Genomic DNA, 23,954 nt, shown 5'->3' on the forward strand with positions numbered 1-23,954 from the left:
CAAATCCTTCCTGCCAGTTCATCCACAGTAGAATTTTATCTCAACAGTGAGAGGAGAAACTGATATGTAAATCAACTTCACAATGAACCTGCTCTACATAGTCTACATAGTATTAGTATGTAATGCAGTGAAGATCATGTTCAGCTGGTCTGGTCAGCACACACACACAAGCTAAATTAAACTATGATAGTCCACCTAATGAGATCAGACATACATTTGTAAATTAATTACAAGACTTTTTTTCCATTGTGTGGCAGAGACCACACTGTTGTCAGCTGCCATTAGCTCAGCAAATTAGCTGCAGGCCCAAGAGAGTCAATCTCTCTTTTCTAATTAAGAGGCCCACACTAAGTCAGGATTCTTCTGGGTATAATATATTGTGAAGAGCTGGTAATATCAAATAATTACTTATTCAAGGATTGCATATGAATGGCAGTCCTGTTTCATGTAGAATCCATACTCATCATGGGTTTCCTCATTTTTAATATGGCCCAAAACTTGTTAATGAATGATCTTAGCTTCAGTTTACACTTGGAACTCCTACTACGTCTTTGTCTGCACACTGCTCCTTGGCTTCTCCTGTGCTGCGATGTTAGATATACTTTTGTTCCATGGGGACAATGTGAATGTTACTATTGTACTGCTGTTTGAAGCCTATCTGCTTGGCTCCCTTGGTTACTGAAAAAGATATAACCTTTCTGTGACTAGCTAATGCAGAATCTCATGGGTTCGCGAGATCCCAAACACTGAATTATAGATTACTGTATAAGTTGCCTCCCTCATATTATTCATTCGTGCGCTTTGTGGCTGAGATTTTTTTTTTCAGATGTGATCTTCACAGACAACTGCTGTGTTATGGTCGCACTTCAATACGTGTCTAGTGCTTGATTAATATATACATTCATCAGCACATGAAGTCACAAGAGCATATTTTTGTGTCAGGTTTCAGAGTGTCAAAAGGTTCCCTACAGGCTGTTAGATTTCTTTTTCTTCTTTAGCTGTAGAGTGATGGGGAAAAAAGACTTAATTCTTTAGCTTCTTGGCATTTAAAGCCCCAAGCTACAATTGGAGACCCAAGAGAAGACAAACAAGGAGGTGGATGCAAATAATGCACACCTGGGAAACTTACACTGGACAACTCCTATGATCACTTGAGCATGACTTTTCACTTAGGGTGTAACTGTCTTCCTTCTTGGACCCCCTTGGTGCATGCCTCCTAGCAGTCTAGATGCCAGCATCTGCATACTAATGCTGCACTCTGAAAGTGCAATCTGCTGTTAAAATTGCATTACTGAGTCAGGAGAAACACGCATAAAATGAGGTGTTTATGCGAGTCACTTTTAAATGACTATTTCAGGCTTTACAAAGTCATAAGTGCCAGGTCTGATTTCAAGGGCTTCTTCGTATGTCTTTATGTATTAACATCACACGCACAGGATCAAAAAGAAGGTCTGGCTTGATGTTTAGGTCTCAAATGCAAAATCAACATTAAACTCATGAAAATACATCCTCAGAAGATGCATCTTTCATCAAATGCACCCGAGCAGTTGTTTCACAAAGGACCTTACACTGGTTAAATTGGTGCTCCGTTGATTTTTGCATAATTCAGTGGTTGAGATGTAAACAGACTTTTTTCAGACAGGAATCTCAAATCAGATTTTTCAGCATGATCTAAGCAGTAGAGATGTTCTGCATGTGATCAGCAACAGCTATTTGAAATCTGATTGAAGTCACATTTGAATGGGATTTCAAATCTGATTCAGATTTCCAGATGCAACCGGTCAACATGCAGCAAGAAAGTTGCTGGTGCCCATTCACAAATTTTAGCTTAAACACGGCGTATTGAACAAACACTTAGTTAACATTCTTTACTTTGTATGTTGTAGTTTTATAGTGTCTGCTTTAGTAAAGATTTGAACCTAACCCTTTTGTTGCCACATGAAGGCTAAAGCAGAGAGCTAATAGCAGGTTTTACAGTGATCTGGCTGTTTGTGTATTTCTGGGTTGGTTTGTCTCACTCAGTCTGCATGGCCGTCGTCCCCGAAGGAAGCCTCTTCTGAAGCTGATGCCCAAGAAAGCCCGAAAACAGTTTGCTGAAGACAAGCAGTCCAAGAACATGGATTACTGGAATCATGTCCTGTGGTCTGACGAGATAAACTTCTTTGGCTCAGATTGTGTCCAGCATGTGCGGTGGCGCCGTGGTACCAAAACAGCTGTCTCGTGCATACAGTCAAGCATGGTGGTGGTAGCACCATGGCCTGGGGCTGCATGAGTGCTGCCGGCACTGAGGAGCTGCGGTTCATTGAAACATGAATTCCAACATGTACTGTGACATTCTGAAGCAGAACATGATCCCCTCCCTTCGGAAACTGTGCCACATGGCAATTTTCCAACATGATAACAAATCCAAACACACCTCCAAGATGACAACTGCCTTGCTGAGGAAGCTGAAGGTAAAGGTGATGGACTGGCCAAGTATATCTCCAGACCTGAACCCAATTGAACACCTGTGGGTCATCCTCAAGCGGAAGGAGGAGGAGCGCAAGGTGTCTAACATCCACCAGCGCCGTGATGTCATCATGGAGGAGTGGAAGAGGATTCCAGTAGCAACCTGTGCATCTCTGGTGAATTCCATGCCCAAGTGGGTTAAGGTAGTGCTAGATAATAATGGTGGTCACACAGAATATTGACACTTTGAGCACAATTTGGACATGTTCACTGTGAGGTGTATTCGCTTGTGTTGCCAGCTATTTAGACATTAATGGCTATGTGTTGAGTTCTTTTCAGAGAACAGTAAATCTATACTGCTATACAAGCTGCACACTGACTACTTTAAGTTATATCCAAGTTTCATTTCTTCTGTTGTCCCATGAAAAGATATAATAAAATATTTGCAGAAATGTGAGGGGTGTACTCACTTTTGTGAGATACTGTATATGCTATTTTGCCGTTTAACAACCTGAACCTCTCTGCCATGAATGGATTTAAAAAAAAAAAAAAAAAAATTAGGCCAAAAGCTTATCCCAGAGCTATCATAAAACAATGTCTCAGACATTAGGCTGCATATTTATAAACAGTTCATGCAATAACTGAGGCATGAAACTCTTCAGATGTCTGGTTCATCACCTCTATCATCACCTCTATGAACAATATCTTGGTAAGTTTCTCTAGTGCAGCGCATTTTTATATTAAAAAACAGGGCAGCAATTTCCAAACATTCAGGCAGGATTTCAAACTGCTTATCTTTGATGCCAGAGACAGTTGTTTGTTGAGAATAACAATATGAGACTCCTGAAGTCTGAGGTTTATTCCAATGCTTGCTTGCACAAAATAGTAATTCATGACAAAAAAATGGACTTTTGGCTTGGTTATAGTAATTTCTTTCTGCATAAAATAGGCTTAATAACAACAACAACAACTCGAGAATGTTATTTAACAAGAGCAAAATTAAGGCAAAAACAATTTTCTCTCTGCTTAAAGAGACACTCTGCTCACACTGAAAAATGGAACCATTACATCTGTTGTAAAAACATGCTTACTTGCATCCTTCAGGAGCACTGCAGTAGTCTCCAGTGAAAATATCCAGTTTACAGACTAGAAAAATTCCCTTCTGATGATGTTTCTTGAAGGAGGAAAGAACTTTTGAAAATTACAAGGCTAAGAAGCTGAATATCTTATGGCAGACATCTGTCTAAATCATCATTACAATTACTGCCAAAACAACAAAAATGACTTTTGAAGAAACAGAAATTTGAAGAAAAGTGTGAATAAAGATATAATTGCATACATTTTTTATTTTATGATTTTAGTTGTTACATACTAGGCTTTGTTGTTTTTACTACACTTCAGATCAATGACGGGAGGATTAGGTGATGTGAGGGTTAGGTAACACCGCAGACATTCCCAATGGTCGTATGGTGTATTTGTGTAATGTGTGCTGGGCATCATAGTGGGAAAACACTGAAGAATGAAACACAGAAGAGATATAAAACTGAATTCTGTGAAACTGATGAGGAATGAGGGCATTAATGTTGCACTACCGAATACTGCAACATGAGTAACAGCACATTAGCCTTTAAAGAGCATGAAAGGACTATACTTTGTTTCAGTGGATTACAATTTTAGAGAAATAGCCCTTCATTTTTTTGTTTTTAGATAATCAAGAAAGCAAACCTCTGAAAAGAACAGACCCAAATTAAGCCAACCAAATGATGAACACCATAAACAGTAGCAAACAAAAACAGACAGAACAACAAACCTGTTTATGCCTTTTATTTAAATATTAGCAAAGGCCTCTTATCCGCTTTGCTTCCCTATGCCCTTGCCACAGACTCTTCCTTTCAACTGACAAATCCACCTCCAATGGTTTCCAATACTACAGAAACATAATGGCACACACAAAAAAAAACCAGAAACAATCATCATTAGTGCTGCAAAATGGGGAAAAGGTCTGCTTGTAAGCTCCATATAGAGAACTGGGTAATCACGTTGTTGTTGTTGTCAGTTTGTAAAATGCAGTCTGTTCACTGAAGGGCTCAGCTCTCATCAGCTTCCAGATTAATGTTGTTCCCAAACTTTGCATACAACTGGACCTTTAGATCTCCAAGCACTTCCTGTATTGATGCCACCCGACTCTCCAGACCTTTGATTTCCTCCTTCAGACCTTCCTGTGGACATTATATTACAAAACATAAAATTGCTTCACCCAGATATCTGTCAGTAGTCAAGTACTCTTCTTCATAATTAAAACACAGATTAAAATAATAGGTCTAAATGACTTTCCCTGGCAAAAAAGTTCACATTATTTCCCATTACCACAAAATGTAGTCAGTGAGCCAAGACTGGTATCTAAAGTTTGCTTTCTAAGGGGCACTCAATCCATAAAGAAAAACATAACCATCGCTACGTCTGTTGGAAACATGCCTACTTGTTGCCTACACAACAACATTAAATTAAATTAATTAAGTTCACTTGACAAAGCCATTCCTATGAAATCCCAGGTGGTAGCTGAGATGTTGCTAAGCCATTGCTATGGAATCCCAGGTGGCTGCTAAGGTGTTGCTAGGACATTGCAATTGTGTCACAGGTGGTCACTAAGTTGTTCCTAAGCCATTGGATAAGCCATGTCACGGGATAGCTGCGTTTTCCCATGTCACGGGATAGCTGCGTTATCCCATGTCACGGGATAGCTGCGTTTTCCCATGTCACGGGATAGCTGCGTTTTCCCATGTCACGGGATAGCTGCGTTTTCCCATGTCACGGGATAGCTGCGTTTTCCCAGGTAGGTGCTTACTAATATACCACCTGCTACAAACTGCATAGTTAAATAATTTCAAATAGACATGCTAATGTATAACCCCAATTCCAATGAGGTTGGGACGTTGTGTAAAACATAAATAAAAACAGAATATGATGATTTTCAAATCCTTTTCAACTTATATTGAATTGAATAAACTAAAAGACAAGATATTTAATGTTCAAACGGATAAACTTAGTTTTTTGCAAATATTCACTCATTTTGAATTTGATGCCTGCAACACGTTCCAAAGAAGCTAGGACAGGGGCATGTTTACCACTGTGTTACATCACCTTTCCTTTTAACAACACTCAATAAGCATTTTTGAACTGAGGACACTAATTGTTAAAGCTTTGTAGGTGGAATTCTTTCCCATTCTTGCTTGATGTACAACTTCAGTTGCTCAACAGTCCGGGGTCTCCGTTATCGTATTTTGCGCTTCATAATGTGCCTCCCATTTTCAATGGGAGACAGGTCTGGACTGCAGGCAGGCCAGTCTAGTACCCACACTCTTTTACTACGAAGCCACGCTGTTGTAAAACATGCCGAATGTGGCTTGGCATTGTCTTGCTGAAATAAGCAGGACGTCCCTGAAAAAGACGTTGCTTGGATGGTATATGTTGCTCTAAAACCTGTATGTACCTGTCAGCATTAATGGTGCCTTCACAGATGTGCAAGTTACCCATGCCATGGGCACTAACACACCCCCAGACCATCAGAGATGCTGGCTTTTGAACTTTGCACTGATAACAATCCGGACGGTCCTTTTCCTCTTTGGCCCAGAGGACACGACGTCCATGATTTCCAAAAACAATGTGAAATGTGGACTCGTCAGACCACAGGACACTTTTCCACTTTGCGTCAGTCCATCTCAGATGAGCTCAGGCCCAGAGAAGCCGGCGGTGTTTCTGGGTGTTGTTGATATATGGCTTTCACTTTGCATGGTAGAGTTTTAACTTGCACTTGTAGATGGAGCGACGAACTGTGTTCACTGACAGTGGTTTTCTGAAGTGTTCCTGAGCCCATGTGGTAATATCCATTACAGAATGATGTCGGTTTTTAATGCCGTGCCGCCTGAGGGATCGAAGGTCACCGGCATTCAATGTTGGTTTTCTGCCTTGCCGCTTACTTGCAGAGATTTCTCCAGATTATCTGAAGCTTTTGATGATATTATGGACTGTTGATGATGAAATCCCTAGATTCCTTGCAATTGCACGTCGAGAAACGTTGTTCTTAAACTGTTGGACTATTTGCTCACGCAGTTGTTCACAAATTGGTGAACCTCACCCCATCCTTGCTTATGACTGAGCCTTTCAGGGATGCTCCCTTTATACCCAATCATGACACTCACCTGTTTCCAGTTAACCTGTTCACCTGTGGAATGTTCCAAACAGGGGTTTTTCGAGCATTCCTTTGAACGTGTTGCAGGCATCAAATTCAAAATGAGTGTTTTTGCAAAAAAACAAAGTTCATCTGTTTGAACATTAAATATCTATTTTTTGTAGTGTATTCAGTTGAATATAGGTTGAAAAGGATTTGCAAATCATCGTATTCTGTTTTTATTTATGTTTTACCTAGCATCCCAACTTCATTGGAATTGGGGTTGTAGTTTCTGAGACTGTGTGCCAATATGTTTACAGGTACATAATCTGTGAACTGCAGAGGTTCAGGTTTTGGCAATAAGAAAAACTCTGGGTCTACGTGGGTGTAAGCATGTAAGCAACCCTACCATAGCTTTGTAGTCTGACAGACACACCGAAGAAGCAGCAAGTGAAGAAAAAATATCAAACTTTTTGCCACAATTCTTTTTAATGTGGACTAATTTACTGGTAAATGCTTGGGAGTAAATACTTGTTTATGGTTCCAAATCACACATAATGCTGACATTTATTGTCTACTTGCAGTTTTGATTGAATTAAGCATTGAATTAAGACTACAGTTTATGGTTAAGTTTAAAGTCTATCTGGTCCTGCTTCTGCACACGCACAGATGTAGAAAAACAAAATAGATCAGATAATAACTGTACAAATAAGTGTGCATGTAAACACAAACTTATCTAGGAAATGGACAAAGTAGTGCAGAACTAGTGAAGCAAATGTCAGACACCAAACATGTTATGGCTGATCGATTACATCAGTGGTGAGAGGAAATTTCAAGAGATTTACAGGCTATTTGTTCACCTTTGCAGCCTCTAGCATCTCTTGCGTTTCCTCTTGTGAGTGACTGATGAAGACGTCTCCAATCTGATATGGGATTCGAAGATCATCGTCCTCACACATCATAAGGTCATCGCTAGCATCTTCTAAGTTCTGGAGGGATTTCTGAGAGTGAAAAATAGAATTAATAAAAATGCCGTGATTGATCAGTGTAGACTACTCACACAAAACAAGCAACAAGTACATCAGTGAATGTGTCAGTCAACAACAAAATGTGTCAGTGCCCTCACTTTTTTGGCTTCTATTTCATCTTTCAGCTCCGTCATCCGATTTGTGTTCCTTGCAAACTTATTAATCTTCTGCTGGTCTTCAAAGGTGACATTGACATCTTCAACAGCCTAAAGTGCAGACAAAACCTTGCTGTTTAGTTTCCATATATGGACTGTATGGCCTGCAAAAACTTGTTTTTGCATGTTTATCAGTTTAACACCAAACTCTCAACATAACTAGGAAGCTGACAAGGTAGAATTGTTCTACTTTTACTACTTTTGTAGCAGGTAATCTACTTATTAACCAGTATAAAATGCCAGCAAACATCCACACGAAGCCTTCACGCCCACATCACAACTACTGTGAATAAAAGACAATAAGGCTGAGCCTGTTTTGGGTTTTATGAGTAACTTTTTTCTGATCAATGGAGAATGTGTTGTATATGGTTCTAATATAGAACCTTTTTGAAAAGGGTTCTATTTCAGAGCAGGAAGGTTCTTCTACAGTTACAAGCTTGACATTGTAACAAAAGCAGAAGACCTTTTGGTGCTATTTTTAAAAAATTGTTCTATTTGGGGCAGTCGTGGGCCGGAGGTCAGGAAACTGGGCCTGTGACCGGAAGGTTGCCTGTTCGATCCCCAGTGCTGACAGTCCATGACTGAGGTGTCCTTGAGCAAGACACCTAACCCCCAATTGCTCCCCAGGTGCTGCGGATAGGGTTGCCCACCGCTCCGGGCAAGTGAGGTGGACTTTCCCCGTTTGTGGGATTAAAAAAGTATCACTTAAATTAAAGCCATATAAAACACCCACTGCATCAGTCTGAAGAACGATTTACGCACGCAGTCGTTCTATACGGAACTTATGGCTCCGATTAACATTAAAACCTGAAGAACCATCTTTTTTAATGTGTAGCTCGGGGGTTCAGACCTTATAACGTTAAGACAACGTTACACATCTGCACAACACCAGTGATAAAGGATACATAGTCGGGCTTTCTTAAATATCCACGTATTTACATAGTAACAGGAATAATAATGCGCTGAATGCGTTTAAAGGGCGTGTGTTAACATGCAGGAGTCAGATAACTGATTAATTCGGCCAGTCATCCCGCAGCCCTGCACTCCGCTCTGTTAGCCGGTTAGCTCTACAGCACGAAGCCGAATTAACGACGGGTCGACCTTAGGCATTTGTGCACGGTCACGGTCAAAACAACACCAGTGCGATCTGAAAACCTAAGACTGAATACTAATAAAACCCGGACCACGTGTCTCAAAATAACCGGAGGCTCAGAATAAAAACACTTACAACAGACTTCTTCGTGGTGGCTGCCATCTTGAAACGGAAGGGGAGCGCCGTCGAAGCACGAGTGAATCGTTCTTTTGAACCGATTCGTTTTAGTAAATTGAGCGAACCGACTCACGGACAGACGCATCAAACTTTTTTTAAAAGAATAAATTCGATAAGATTTCAGATTTTAAGATATTACGAACAAGGCGATAACTTGAGGCAAGAGTTTAGGACTTTTTCTTTTTAGCCTAATCGTCGTCTCCTATTTTGACAGACTTGTTTGGGGTTTCTTTTATCCGGCCAACCGAGAAATCCTGTCTTGTAAAACACCCTCCAGCCTGGCTCCATTAGTGAGTAGAATTAAGCACATCAGACTCCCTCAGCGGAACATCAGCGAGTTGGAGAAGTTGAGAATAAAGCTAATCTGACTCGTGAAACAACGAATCGTTTTATGGATGGTTTAAAAGAATCGGTTCGGTGACTGTGAATTGAACTTCCACTATCCAGAGCGAAGGTCTGTGCTGCTGTAACGAATTACAGTAGGACTTTTTATAAATAGTTACAAATGAACACTTAAACCTGTAGCACCAACCTGTAGATATAAGGGGCATTTCAGTCTTAAATGCTCCTGTACGATTGCAAATACATAGATTTAGTTCGTCTCTGTGGGCTGAGTGCAGAACTACTGACATCTAGTGGCATCTAGTGGACGTGGACGGAATTATATGCATGTATGTGCATTTATGAGAGAGAGAGAGAGAGAGAGAGAGAGAGAGAGAGAGAGAGAGAGAGAGAGAGAGAGAGAACACCATGGAGCTCAAAGAATCATTTGAATGTTTCAATAATTTTTTTCTTCTTCTCAAATGGAGACCATTGTATTTGGTTCTTTAAAAATGGTTCTAGCACCAAAAGGGTTCCACTACTGGTCCAAGTCAAATAACCTTTTTTGGTACTTTATAAGACCCTTTAAACTACGAGTGTACCAAGCCCGCCAAAGTTGGCCTGTGAGGATGTTTGATTTGGCTTGCCAGAAAGATACCCCAACCCCACCCATCATCCACTGAGAAAACAAACATAACATTTCATTTCTATGGACAATTCTACTGAATTTGTTCAAAGCACATTTCAGACTTCAACTGACTTGGACTTTAAACCAAAATCCTATTGCTTTGCGTGACCCTATACCTTAATTATGTTTTATTTATTACAACAAAAGATTGAACTTTCCTTTTCATTACTAACAAAACAGTCATGACAGAACTGAAACTTTAGCAAATGTTTCAGTGGTGAAAATTTTAGCTATGATAAGCACTCTATTCACTACACAACTAGTGAACACAGCTAGAAGTACGCAAATAAAATCATATTTTCTTCATTAAAATACAAAAAGTTTACTTCAGTGCAGAGAATTCAATGTTACAGATTGATCTTCAGACTTTGGGACACATTTAACAGTGGGATCTAACTGCTCACCATGTATCCATATCACTTCCTGCTCTAAAATGCAGGGGTGTGGTTAAAATAAGGCTCACAAACATTTTATTTAAAAATATTAAAAGTATTATTTTAAGTTCAAATGTAGGGTTTAGCACAGCCACCTCCCAAAGGAAAGCTTTTTTATTTTATTAGATTTTATATATATTTAACTTATTACTATCTCAGTTAATGTAGCTTAAATAGATAATAACATACCCATTATACATATTTTAGGTATAAATATTTAATTGCTACTTAATACTTTTTTCTATTCTAAAACAACAGTTTGAAATCATTTTATATAATGTTTTATATATATATATATATATCGGGTCTTGCATAGAAAACAAATTTAAAACCTATTAATCTCATAAACCAATACACAAAGTAGACTGCTAAGCCTTGAGAATGCATTTTATATCTGTATATTTTGAACATCTTGTTTGTAAGTGTCTCTTTAGTAAACTTGCACTTAGTAAGCGGTAAGCTTACTGCGCCCATAGGCAAATATTGCCACATTACTTGCACTCTGTTTGTAATCATTTCACTGTTGATTTAGATTTACTCAAATAACAAACATATATTGAACCCATTACCAGCCCAATGTGCACAGAAAATATGAAATATTTTTTTAAAAAACTAACGTTAATGTAAAAATGAAGTAAGATCACTAAGTCTGGTGGCTATCTGAGGTTTTCCATGCCTTGCGTGTCTGAAAAATTCCTTTCGCGATGGCAGCGATCAGAGGGTGACCACAGAGGAATTTCTCATCCGCCTCCAGTGTGTATGTTTACAATGTGACACTGTGACTGTGGCCTGCATGTATTAGCACATTATTAGCCTAACCCTCACCAACAGCTGACCGCACAAAGGCAATTTAGGGACTATTCAGGATTTTCTAGGGTTTTGCCTGGTCATCATCACACAATGAATTGAAAGTGAATCTGGTAACAAACAGCTATATTCCATATTTCAACTTGCTGGCTTTTCTGATTGTTCATGAGTAACAGTGAGGGTTCTTTATTTATGTGGTCGTTGGACTAAGTATAAGGAGAGTACAGGATGTCCCAAAAAATTGACATCATTTCGTCTAATAACAGCCATTTCTCTCTCAAATGATTGAATAACGAAATTCAATAAAAATGCAACAACTGGACAGCAGATTTGGACATGGCACAAAAATATCAAAAAGGAAGGCTGTCTGTGCAGGGTAAACACGAGAATGAGGAAATATTCTGAGAATGGGGAAATGTTTAATCCATGAACTGGATCTGCAGTAGCAGCAAAATGAGTCTAAAGAATCGTTTGCAAAATTTTCATACCACACTTAATTTCAAACCACTTGAGTTGAAAAGTTATAACAGGGGTTCTCAATCTCAAGGCCCACCTATTTATCCCTAGAAAGCATAAAGGCCCACAGTAAAAAAACAGAAGTGGATAGTAATGTGCTCAAGAACATGTACTTAAGTAAAATTTTTATGGGTTTGCACTCTTGAGTACGTACGTAATTCCAAAAAATTGGAGCAGTAGGGAAAAATGTAAACAAAACCAGACAGCAATGATTTGCAAATCCTTTTGATAACAGTACAAAGATGATATAGTTAATATTTCAACATATTAACTTTATTATTTTCCCATTCTTTCTTGATATCATGACCTGTACTCATTGCCATGCTTCTGTGATCTTCACAGCTTCTTATAAAATAAAGAATTGATTTCAAGATATAAATACTTACATTTAAGGCACTTCAAGGCTTAAACCCCTCATATCTCATACCAAGAACATTATGCTTTTCCTCTGTTAGGCTATCCCATGCTCCACACTTCCATCTCTCATCAATGGGGGCTTGTGCTTTTAGCAGATGTGCACCACAATGATGGAATTTTCTACCTCTACAGCTTCACCTTGAAGACTCTATGCAAAAAAAAAAAAAAGAAAGGAAAACTTCACTATGTTCAGAGTTGGGATACACATTTCAGAGCCGCTTCTCTCTCAGGGTCGCAGGGGATGCCTGCTGGGATAGGCTCCAGCACCCCCCCTCCCACCCCCGCGACCCTGACGGAGAAGCGGCTTAGAAAATGGATGGATGGAACACATTAGCTTCAATTAGAATTCAAGTCAAATCAAATTTATTTGTAAATAAATCCTTGTCTGGTCAAACTACCTACAAGTGATTATACTACTAATATTAATAGCAGTAATATTGGTAGTAGGAATAGCTGGGAGTCTATGAGAACATCAGTGTAGGGTGGGCAGCTAGTCCAAGGCAGGTGGTGGCAGCTGGGGCATGGGCAGCTGGTCTGAAGTGGGTAGCAGGAGGGCTCGGCAGTCGGTCGTCCTTCAGTGTCCAGCTGGACATATGGGTGATTGTATACTCGGAAAAAACGCAGGGAGAAGGAATTAGTTTTATTCTGTCTGTTTGTACATAAACAGGGAATGTAAACATTTACAGAGTGTGGAAATGACTCCGGCAGGTCTGACTATGACAGCTTAACTAAAAGGAGAGAACCAGAAGGACACACAGACACGAGAGCACTCTGAAACAGTTTGGCAACCCTGTTTGTGGCTGGAAAGTCGGAGAGATTTAAATTAAATCTGGTAATTTACTTCTTGCTAATTTTGGACCCAGAAGGAGAACCTCCATCCACATCCAATCTTTCACATCTTTTACACAGTCCTCCATTTTCTTTAACCTGTATTGGTCATCAGGCTTGGCTGTACAGTTGAGTATCGTCTGCATAACAATGAAAGTTTACGCCATGGTTACTTATAACTGTGCCAAACGGTAACATGTATAGTGTAAATAGTAATGGTCCTAATATAGACCCCTGCGGAATTCCAAATCTTACTTTTGAATAATTGGAAGATAAATTGTTTACCCTAACAAACGGATAACGTTCTGATAGGTAAGATCTGAACCATGATAGGACCGTCCCTGTGACTCCAACCATGTTTTCTAACCTTTCTAAGAGAATGTTGTGGTCTATTGTATCGAAAGCCGCGCTAAGGTCAAGTAGCACTAAGAGAGATATGTAGCCTTGATCAGAGGCAAGAAGAAGATCATCTTAACTAGAGCCGTCTCAGTGCTGTGGTGTGGCCTGAATCCAGATTGAAATTTTTCATATATATGGTTCTTGTGTAGATATGAACTAAGTTGTTGGGCCACAGCTTTTTCTAAGATCTTTGATATAAACGGTAAGTTAGAAACAGGCCAGAAAGGACCCTGGTCACCCAGCCGGGAAATTGAACCCAGGCCTTTCTTGCTGTGAGGCTACAGTGCTAACCACGTGCCACCATGCTGCCCAGGGTTGGGATAGGTACTAAAAATTAGTAGTTAGCTACTTTGTAGCTACTTTCCCAAAATTTGTAGCTAGCTACAATGTAGCTACTTTTCCAGAAAAAGCAGTGGCTACTTTTAGGTACTTTTTAAAAAGTAGTGCATTACTTTTTAACTACTTCCAAGGCGTGATTGTCAGGTTTGTGACTCTCCACCTGATACACCAAACAGGCCCAACTGACGGTGTGAACAAGACACTGCATTTAATCCTGAGCCATAAAGAAACACACAATTGAATAGCTGCCAATATACAAAAAGATCACCAAAAAGTTTAACAAACATCCAAACTTACACACCCAAAGGCGTGATATCCAACAAAAACTTTGACTAAAGGCAAAGTCAATCATTCCAGGTTTTTCCTAACAAAAATTGTGCAAAATTTTGTGCAAAACTTTGTCAAGTGTTGAAATGAAACTGCACCAAATTAAACATTTCAGCAATATACACCGGTCAGTAATGACATTATGATCACCTCCTTCTTTCTACACTTTTTGTCCATTTTATCCACTCCACTTACTATATAGGTGCACCTTGTAGTTCTACAATTATAGACTGTAGTCCATCTGTTTCTCTGCATACTTGGTTAGCCCGCTTTTACCCTGTTCTTCAGTGATCAGGACCCCCATGGAGAGCAGGTACTATTTGGGTGGTGGATCATGTGTGTGTTGTGCTGGTCTGAGTGGATCAGACTCAGTAGGGCTGCTGGAGTTTTTAAACACCTCAGAGCCGCTGCTGGACTGAGAATAGTCCACCATCAAAAAAATATTCAGTCAACAGCAGACTGAATGACCTGTGATGGACAGCGTCCTGTGACCTGTGATGAAGGACTAGAGGATTATTAGCTCATACTGTACAGCAAGAGATGCCGTCTCCAGGTTGAACCGACAGCGCAGGTGCGTCTAATAGAGTGGACAGTGAGTGGACACAGTGTTTAAAAACTCCAGTAGCACTGCTGTCTGATCCACTCATACCAGCTCAGCACACAGTAACACACCAACAACACGTCAGTGTCACTGCAGTGCTGAGAATGATCCACCACCCAAATAGCACCTGCTCTGTGAGGGTCCATGGTGGTCCTGACCACTGAAGAACAGGATAAAAGGAGGCTAACAAAGTATCAGAGAAACAGATGAACTACAGTCTGTAGTTTTAGAACTATAAAGTGCACCTATAAAGAAAGTGGAGCTGATAAAATGGACAATGAGCATAGAAACAAGGGGTGGTCATAATGTTATGCCTGATCGGTGTTTGTACAGACACTCACGTTCAGAGTCTTTATTAAACTTCAGCAACACTTTAGCCTCAAAAATCTTCATCAGTGACCCTGGCCCTGTTTGAGAATTGGGGCTGAATAATCTCTTCACTGCTGCAGAGCTGCTGTGGCTCCACAGCCGACTAGATTTCTAGGTAAAATAACATAATAATCCCCCTTTGCTGTAAAATCGTTATAACACACAGTTCTAACACAGTTTTCTCAACAATTGGTCTTAAATGCTGGAGTAAATGCATAACTGCTAATTCACCCTTTAACACTGAGGACTGGCGTGCAGACTGCTGGACACACAGCAGCGGAGATAACGAAACGTCAAAGAGAGAGAAGACGAACATCGATAATCTGGAGATGAATGGATTTATTTACATTTAGAAATCATTGCTTTGCTTACACGTTTAATCTGCAGCAACTCGCGAAATTTAAGTCACTTTTCTTTCTTCTGCTTCTCATTCGAATTCCAATTTAAATGGCACAGCAGGACAAACGGACGCCTCACGCACCATTTAAGGTGGAACGGGACAATTCAAACGAGAAGCTGGAGGATGAGAAGCAACTTCAACCTCATAAAAAGTCAAACATTGAGAGACATTTTACAAGAAACTCTCAGAGAAATTTCCTGAGGACTTTAGCACACTGCCTCATTAAACACTCCTGATTCAGCTCAACAGCTAATTAGCACGGCCTTTATAACTGAATTTAGAGCATTAGATGAGGGTAAATGCTAATCTCTGCAACACTTTGGCCCAGAAGGTCTCCTGTTTGACTTGCCGTTGCTCCATTCGTTGCTCCAGAATGTGGATGTACCCCTCAGCATTAATGGTGCCTTCACAGATGAGTGAGTCACCCACTAACACACCCCAAAGCTTGTCAGATGCTGGCTTTTGAACTTTGCATTGGTAAGGATGAGGGTGGTCATTGATCTTTTTGGCCTAGAGAAAACAACATTCATTAATTCCAAAAGCAGTTTAAAGGTTTGTCTTGTCAAACTACAGTGCATGGTTCCATTTTGCATCAGTCCATCTCAGATAAGCTTTAGCCCAGAGAAGTCGCCTGGGTTTCTGGATGTTTTAGATAAATGGCTTTCACTTTGTGTAGTAGAGTCTTAACTTGCATTTGGATGGGGTGACTGGAGAAGAGTTTTCAGACGTTTTCTGGAGCCCATGTGGTGATATCCACCACAGAAGCATGTCCATGTTTAATGCAGTGCCATCTGAGGAACTGAAGGTCACAAGCATTCAATACTGGTTTTCGCCTTGCCTGTTACACACAGACAGTTCTCTTGATTTGTTTTTTAATGATACTTTGCATTGAGAAGGTGAACTATCTTTGCAAATGTTCATTAAGGAACGTTATTCTTAAAATGTTGACACATTTTTTGGCAAAGTGGTGAGACTCAGCCCTTAATAGCTCATAAAGGACTAGGTCTTTCATCGATGCTCCTTTTATACCCAAGCATGTTTAAGATGTTTCTTGATTATTTCACAATACACTAAAATGGCCCCTGTCCCAACTTTCGAACATTTTGAAGGCCTTAGTTTCAAAATGACTGATATGATATGATACAAACATCATGAAGTTTGAAAGGTAAAGCATTAAATTTCTTGTCTTTCTACTGGTTTTATTTAAATAAAAGTCAAAGTGAATTTACAAATTGCTGCTTTCTTTTTTTTTTATTGAAACTTTTTGTTCTACTGCAGTTCAATGTGAAGGAATCTACTTTTTACTCAGTTACATTTTGAACATTCATATTTTGCTACTAATTTATTTTATTTAATTATGTTTTGTTTATGACAACTTCTGTGTTGCTTTGTGACTGGTCACACCTCTGACTGTGGAGCTTTAGCATTTTACTTTAGACCTAACCAATGCCAAAACGAGATGAATAAAGGCTAACAAACATCAGTTCGTGTTTCATGGCAGTTCTATAGGTTACTCAGTACTTTTGACCCAATATGTTTGTACATCTACTAAAACTGCTTTCTGGTAACATACTGAAAGTTATTATTTTACCTATGTATTAATACTTTTACTTGAGTAAAAACCCTTACAATGATAAAAAACAACTCAACTTTGCTTAAAATGTCATTTTGGGACATTGAACTTTAAATACCAACAAACTAGGCTAACATTAGTGTGTCTTTTACCAGAAATCAGACAGGATGGTGGCAAATTAAGCTCAATGCTTCTGCAAGGCAATTTACACCAGTCTCTTGTGTGTGGAGGACTGAAACCTCCAGCATGTGCATCTTGCTTCTAGCGAAATTGGCAAATTAGGAAGCTGCTTTAGGCACATTTCTGCAGGACTTGTTTACCATTTGAAAACATTATTTTTATTGATTTTTATTACGAACTGCCATCATTGGCCGACTACAGACCACATGCTCCTCCTCAGTATAGGCTGAAAATCCTGGTGTACAACATTCACAGGTGTAGTTTCCACTTGGGGGGGGGTGTACACAAGGAAGCTGTAAATAAAATGATGTGTCTAAAATGATGAATGAAGCTGTAATTCTAAAATAAGCAAGAAAGCTGTACAAGAATATATTGGGAATTCAGTAAATAAATAAATAAATACATTTCCAGAATTCATTATATTTTCCATTGGAGATCATATCTCAGGCAGATAAAAAAAAAAAAAAAAAATATATATATATATATATATATTTGCTCAAAAAAATAAAGGGAACACTTAAACAACACAATATAACTCCAAGTAAATCAAACTTCTGTGAAATCAAACTGTCCACTTAGGAAGCAACACTGATTGACAATCAATTTCACTGCTGTTGTGCGAATGGAACAGACAACAGGTGGACATTATTGGCAATTAGCAAGACACACTCAATAAAGGAGTGGTTCTGCAGGTGGGGACCACAGAGCACATCTCAGTGCCTTTCTGCTTTCTGGCTGATGTTTTGGTCACTTTTGAATGTTGGTGGTGCTTTCACACTCGTGGTAGCATGAGACGGACTCTACAACCCACACAAGTGGCTCAGGTAGTGCAGCTCATCCAGGATGGCACATCAATGCGAGCTGTGGCAAGAAGGTTTGCTGTGTCTGTCAGCGTAGTGTCCAGAGGCTGGAGGCGCTACCAGGAGACAGGCCAGTACACCAGGAGACGTGGAGGAGGCCGTAGGAGGGCAACAGCCCAGCAGCAGGACCGCTACCTCTGCCTTTGTGCAAGGAGGAACAGGAGGAGCACTGCCAGAGCCCTGCAAAATGACCTCCAGCAGGCCACAAATGTGCATTTAAATAAAGACTGCACTGAAAACGTGCTTGAAATACATTAAACAATCAGGCAGCCATTTTAGTGCTAGCGCATTCAATATTGCTAACTTTGGAATTTGTTATTTGCTTTAAGAAAGAAAATGAATTATGAGCTGTTGCGTAACTTAAGACAACTTCCCTGGATGTGCAAACATACTTAGCCCAACCTGATTAATGACTATGAAAATTGCCAGTCAAGTGACAGTTTGACAAGCTCATGAAGCTGCATCTAAAACAAGCACATCCTCTCATTCTCAGCCACAAGACAGTTTGTTTTCCATAAGGGTTTGGAATTGTGCTCATGGCGTCTGACACTGTAAATTGATTTTTTTGCATTCAGGCCTTGTGAACGGCTATGACCTCTATCCTGGGCCTGTATGGGCTTTTCTTGGCTTAAATCTCACTGATTTCCTCCTTTTATGATGAAGAACTATTAAGTTCATAATATTTTTGATGTTGTGATGAATATTTTGTCATCATGTAATTGAATTGATTGATTTGTTGTTTGTTAGCTGTATTGCTACTCACTTTTCTTTCATTCAAATGGGAAAAAAAATCAATGTCAGTGCACTATGAACATTGTGATTTACCTTCTGTCAGTGGTGTAACTAAGGGATGGATTATTTGTCATTTAATCAAATTAATTGCTTTGTTTCTTTTTACCTGTGTTGCTAATCACTTTTTTCAAGGAAAAAGAAATTAATCACAGTGGGCCTAAACTACTGGGTGGGCCAATGCAGCCAGTGCCCAGAGTCTGGCTGGCAAAGGCCCCGATGGTCTGCTGAAAAAAAAATAGGTGAATGAAAAGCCCATACACTGCTGCCATATAAAATAATTAAAAACCATAAATGTACAGAAAGAGAATTTTACAAATAATAATTTTGCTTGTTTATTTTACATTGTTCAAAGTGCATTTAAACAAAAAAAATGTCAGTACTACTTTTTCTTTATTTTTTTCATTAGCATACTAAGGTCTCATTAGACCATGATCTATCCCTGGTGTAAGTGGTGCCCCCCTCCACTCCCTCAAAAGAAAAGTACTATCAACGAATAAAAATGACAGGTAACACTTTACTTTAGACTAATAAACTGACTAATAAACCCTTTACAGTGCATCAGTAACACATCAACAACATATGAGCGAAGTAGCAGTAGTGCAGCATCTGAATACACTGATGTAAATATCTTGTAGATATTCTGTTGATACATTACTTACATTAAGTAGATGTGTTGTTAATATGTTACTTTCATTACACAAAACCTAACCTTACCCAACCTTACCCAAAACCTAACCCTAACCCTGGTCCTAATCCTAACTCTAACCTTAACCTTAACCCAAAACCCAAACCGCCTATGTTTTTGACATGTTACAGAGAGTCTGTTGAGTGTTTGATAAGGACCACTCACAAGAGTGTCACCAAATAACAATGTCATTTCTCTGTTTACTCACCATTGTCATGTCTCAGACAGGTCACTCTCAAGGCCAGTCCACCCACTAGCATCTAGCATTAAATGTTTACATTAGACTACCTAAGACTTTAGAGTCAAAAATAATGAATATATCATCAATACAGTTACCATGGATGAGATACATCATGAATAAAGGGGAGATGAGCAGACGTCAGTGCTATCTGTGGGCAGAAGCTATGTTGTTATGAAACTAATCCTCCTGTGAGTCATAAATATACAATCTCTATATAAGTGGCCCAATAAAGAATTTTGGGCTTCTGATTTCTTCTTCTGTGCCATAGACCCCAGTGCAATTGCCCCTTTTGCCCCCCCCAGTAATTACTCCATTGCCGTTTGAGTTGCTGCTAATATAAATCATTTTTGTCACAGCATTGGTTTCAGTAAAAAATAATAATAGACTTTGTTGACATTACATTTTTTGTTGACATTAAATTTTTCATCAGTTCGTTGGTAACTGGCCAAGATTTTAAACCTCTGATTCTGGTTTGGCACCAGAGCTGAATCGTGGAGTGCCTAGTGGTGGGACAGGGTGATGCAGTGTATCCACGCACCACAAAAAAGCTGAAGAAGCACAAATGATTCTGTAGAGAATAAACAGGAGATCCACATTTACAGAGAATCACATTTTAGGAAACCTGCACATCCCTACAATGCAGACAATACAGAGTGATGCATTCAAACTATAGTATATTAATCATTGTAACCTTTTACATTGGGCACACAAGGCAACACAGACAGCACACACAAAGTTTTACTTTGATGTTTTTTTGCTGCCTGCCACTGTAAAAGTACAGTGTATGTACAGTGGATCTAATGGTCATCCCCTGGCACCAGGCATTCTAAATCATAAAGCAGTGGCTGATATTAAGTCAGTGTCAGTGTAACTCTGCAGAAGGCAGGCCCAATAGGACTTAAGTGGCTTTTCAGGAGTCTCTGCCAACTTACCTCTTGTCATGTGTTTGTATATATTATTGTTATAAAAGTTACAGGCTTGCTGAGCAGATGGTGAAGGGTGAGTGAACTTGTATTGTAGGCTTTAGCTTGTTTTTACAGTTGTCGACTCTAGAAATAAAACAATTATTATTCTTGACTGCTCCTTATGAGCCTAACAAGAGTGTTTTGAAACCTTAGGTTGATAAACCAAAAGCAAAATACCTTGATTTCTCCCAGTGTACAATGACTTTGACAGCATTTGAAAGCTGTCCTTTACACTGTGTGAACACTCTGTGACGAAAAGACCAATAATTGGAATAAAATCTTATTACATTACCTACATTAATATTAGAGTGATTTTTCCTCTTACTGAAATCATTTCAGATATACAGGCTTTTGTCATGACAGCAACAGCATGCATTAATACTGGAATAGTGATGTTGTGGCAATTGAAGTCATCCTAAATCTCATCAAAATGTCTACAGTTTCTCATTATGAGACTGTAAGAATATTATAAGGTTGTCCAACTCATTTCTAGACATTTTTACTTAATCATCTTTTTATTTGTTCATTATGTATAATTATTAAAGTGCTGGCCTACAGTGGTCAGATTGCCTGATAAGCTATCTTACCCTTTCGCTGTTGATATTAGTATTTCCAACAAAGCTCAAGTTCAAATAAACAAACACTCTCTCAAGGTGTTCTAGCACCAGTCAGAAGTTAGAACTTGTTTTCATAAGACTCATGATTTGTCTCAGTAAATGCATTTTGCTGTTGTCAGAAGAAAACCTTGTATCTCCATTTTTTACATTTTTCAGTTTTTGACATGATTTGAAAGTACCCATTACCCTGTACAATGCATATAAATTTATTAATGAATGGACCAAAATAAATGACTGGTTCTAAGTCTGATCCCATTGACTTGCATTAAAAGTAGGTTTATGCCTTCTCCAGCAAAATTACCATTCTGGAGATACTAGGTTTTCTTTTGACATTGGCAATTTACTGTTTTCTTTCTCTATGTATGCATTTTTGTCTTTTACATACATATAATTCACATGCTGTTTGTTGTAACATATGATTATGAAAGCTAACAATTGGGGATAATAATTGTGGTCAGCTTAAAATAACTGCAATGAGGTGATTATATAATCATTTTGACAGGCCTACTAAATTGTCTTATTATATTGGTTAAGAATTTATCATTTAGCACAAGATGAAAATGAAGATATGAATATGAGCCTAAAATGCTGACTTTTTAGCTGAAAATTGAGGGTATTTACATCTGAATCGGAAGAGTGGTGTACTATTTACAACCATTTTCAAGCATAGCCCCCATTGTTAGGTGCTTGAAAGTAATTGAACAAAGAGACAATCATAAATTGCCAATTTTAATACTTGGTTGCAAATCCTTTGCATTCATTGCCTGCCTGAGATCTGGAACCAATAGACATTACTAGATACTTTCTTCTGTGCTAAGGCTCAAGTCAGGCCTTTCAGCTGCCTACAATTCCTGCTTGTTCTTGGTGCATTTTACCTTCAGTAAGTGAAAGCCATGCTCAGTTGGACTGAGATCAAGTGATTGACTTTGCCATTGCAGATCTTTTCACTTCTTTGCCTTAAAAAGCTTTTGGTTGCTTTTGCATTGTCTGTGTCTAAAGTTCTGAAGTATTTGGCTGAATCCAAGCAGATAATATAGCCCATGTACCAACACTTTAGAATTCATCACGCTGTTTTTGTCAACCAGTTCCATTGGCAGCTATACTTGCGTGCCATCACACTACCTCCACCATGTTTAAAAGATGAGATGGTATGCTTTGGATCATAAGCAGTTCCTTCCCTTCTCCATAGTCCTCAAAAGTAGATCTTTGCCTCATCTCAATAAGATGTTGTTCTAGAACTGTACAAACATTTTAGATGTACTTATTTTTTTGGCATTCAAATCTGGTGTTTCTGTTTTTGAGGCTTACTATTCATTTACATATTGTGGTAAACCCTCTGTATTTACTGTATTTACTGTATTTATAATGAAGTCTTCTCTTGATTGTAGTGATTGAATAGATACACCTACCTCTTGGAAGGTATTCTTGATAAGGCCAACTTTTGAGAAGGGGTTTTCTTTACTAGGGAAACAGTACCTCTCCACCCATCATAGTTGTTTTCGATATTCTTCTGGTATTTTTGGTGTTTCTGAGCTCATCAGTGCATTCTTTCTTTTTGAGAATGTATCAAATAGTTTGGCCAAACTTTTGATTTTTAGCCTAACCAATTGGTTCACTGGCAGTCATGGCTCTTTGGACTTCCAGATTCAAGATTTGGAATTCCAGATTCCAAATGCCAATGAGTAGATATTTCAATTCTAGTGTTTTATATGCTTGCACGTAATTATAATAATGAGGGATTAATACATACTTGTCCATGTAATAGCTGAGCTGGATAATTGTCCAGTTACTGTGGAGCCCCAAAATATGGTTGGCTATGTATGAAAATGGTTGTAATTCCTACATAGTTCACCTAACTTACATGCAAATACACTTGTATTAAAGATGAAAGTCTCCACTTTGAGTTCATATTCATTATATGCTTTACTCCGATGTGGTGTACTTTGTCAGCCAAATATTTAGGGATCTGACTGTATACTGGCTAGATATAAGATGTTCTACTTGCCAACAGGTTTTTTTTTTGCTATTTCTTTTAGACAGACAATACCATTACTGGGTAAAAAAAAGGCCAAGGCAAAGTGAATGTTTTAGCTGTGCATGATCAAGTTCTGGGCAAGACTCACACTGAGCAAATAAGCTGTGTTTTCAGTGGCTCGCCCAGCACATGAATATCCTTCACATACATCCTGTTAGAGATCAGCCACACCTATTTCAGGAACTCTGTTTCGGGAGCTGCTCTCTGCCTGTCCTTTTTATTCATTAGTTGGAGGTGCAATCAATAGAGCATGCGCTGAAACCAGATCTTCACTGACTTCTTTCCAGACTGCTGGAGCCTTGTAGATGTGAGTGACCATGTGACAGAAGCAGAAGTATGTGTCCATGACTCAAAGCTCAGCAGCTTGTAGGTTGAACCCATCAGCAATGGAAAACAATGGATATTGACAAGGGTTCAGCATTAAACTCCAAGAGATAAAGGCACACGTAGGCAGAGCTATGAGCAGGAGCTAGGCTGTGATATCACTGCAG

The 23,954-nt window shown here is 39.1% G+C and overlaps 1 protein-coding gene across 1 annotated transcript; it reads right to left on the reverse strand.

Moving 5' to 3' along the window:
* Positions 1–4,257: 4,257 nt before the first annotated feature.
* pfdn4 (prefoldin subunit 4) lies at positions 4,258–9,131 on the reverse strand. The gene is made up of 4 exons (XM_017694259.2): positions 9,028–9,131; positions 7,743–7,850; positions 7,477–7,617; positions 4,258–4,667 (listed from the first exon to the last, which is right to left on the reverse strand). The coding sequence occupies exons 1-4, from the start codon at positions 9,052–9,054 to the stop codon at positions 4,536–4,538; spliced, it is 408 nt and encodes a 135-aa protein (XP_017549748.1). The 5' UTR covers positions 9,055–9,131; the 3' UTR covers positions 4,258–4,535.
* Positions 9,132–23,954: the final 14,823 nt, after the last annotated feature.

The sequence above is a fragment of the Pygocentrus nattereri genome, chromosome 9, assembly GCF_015220715.1.
Source record: "Pygocentrus nattereri isolate fPygNat1 chromosome 9, fPygNat1.pri, whole genome shotgun sequence".
Classification (NCBI taxonomy): domain Eukaryota; kingdom Metazoa; phylum Chordata; class Actinopteri; order Characiformes; family Serrasalmidae; genus Pygocentrus; species Pygocentrus nattereri.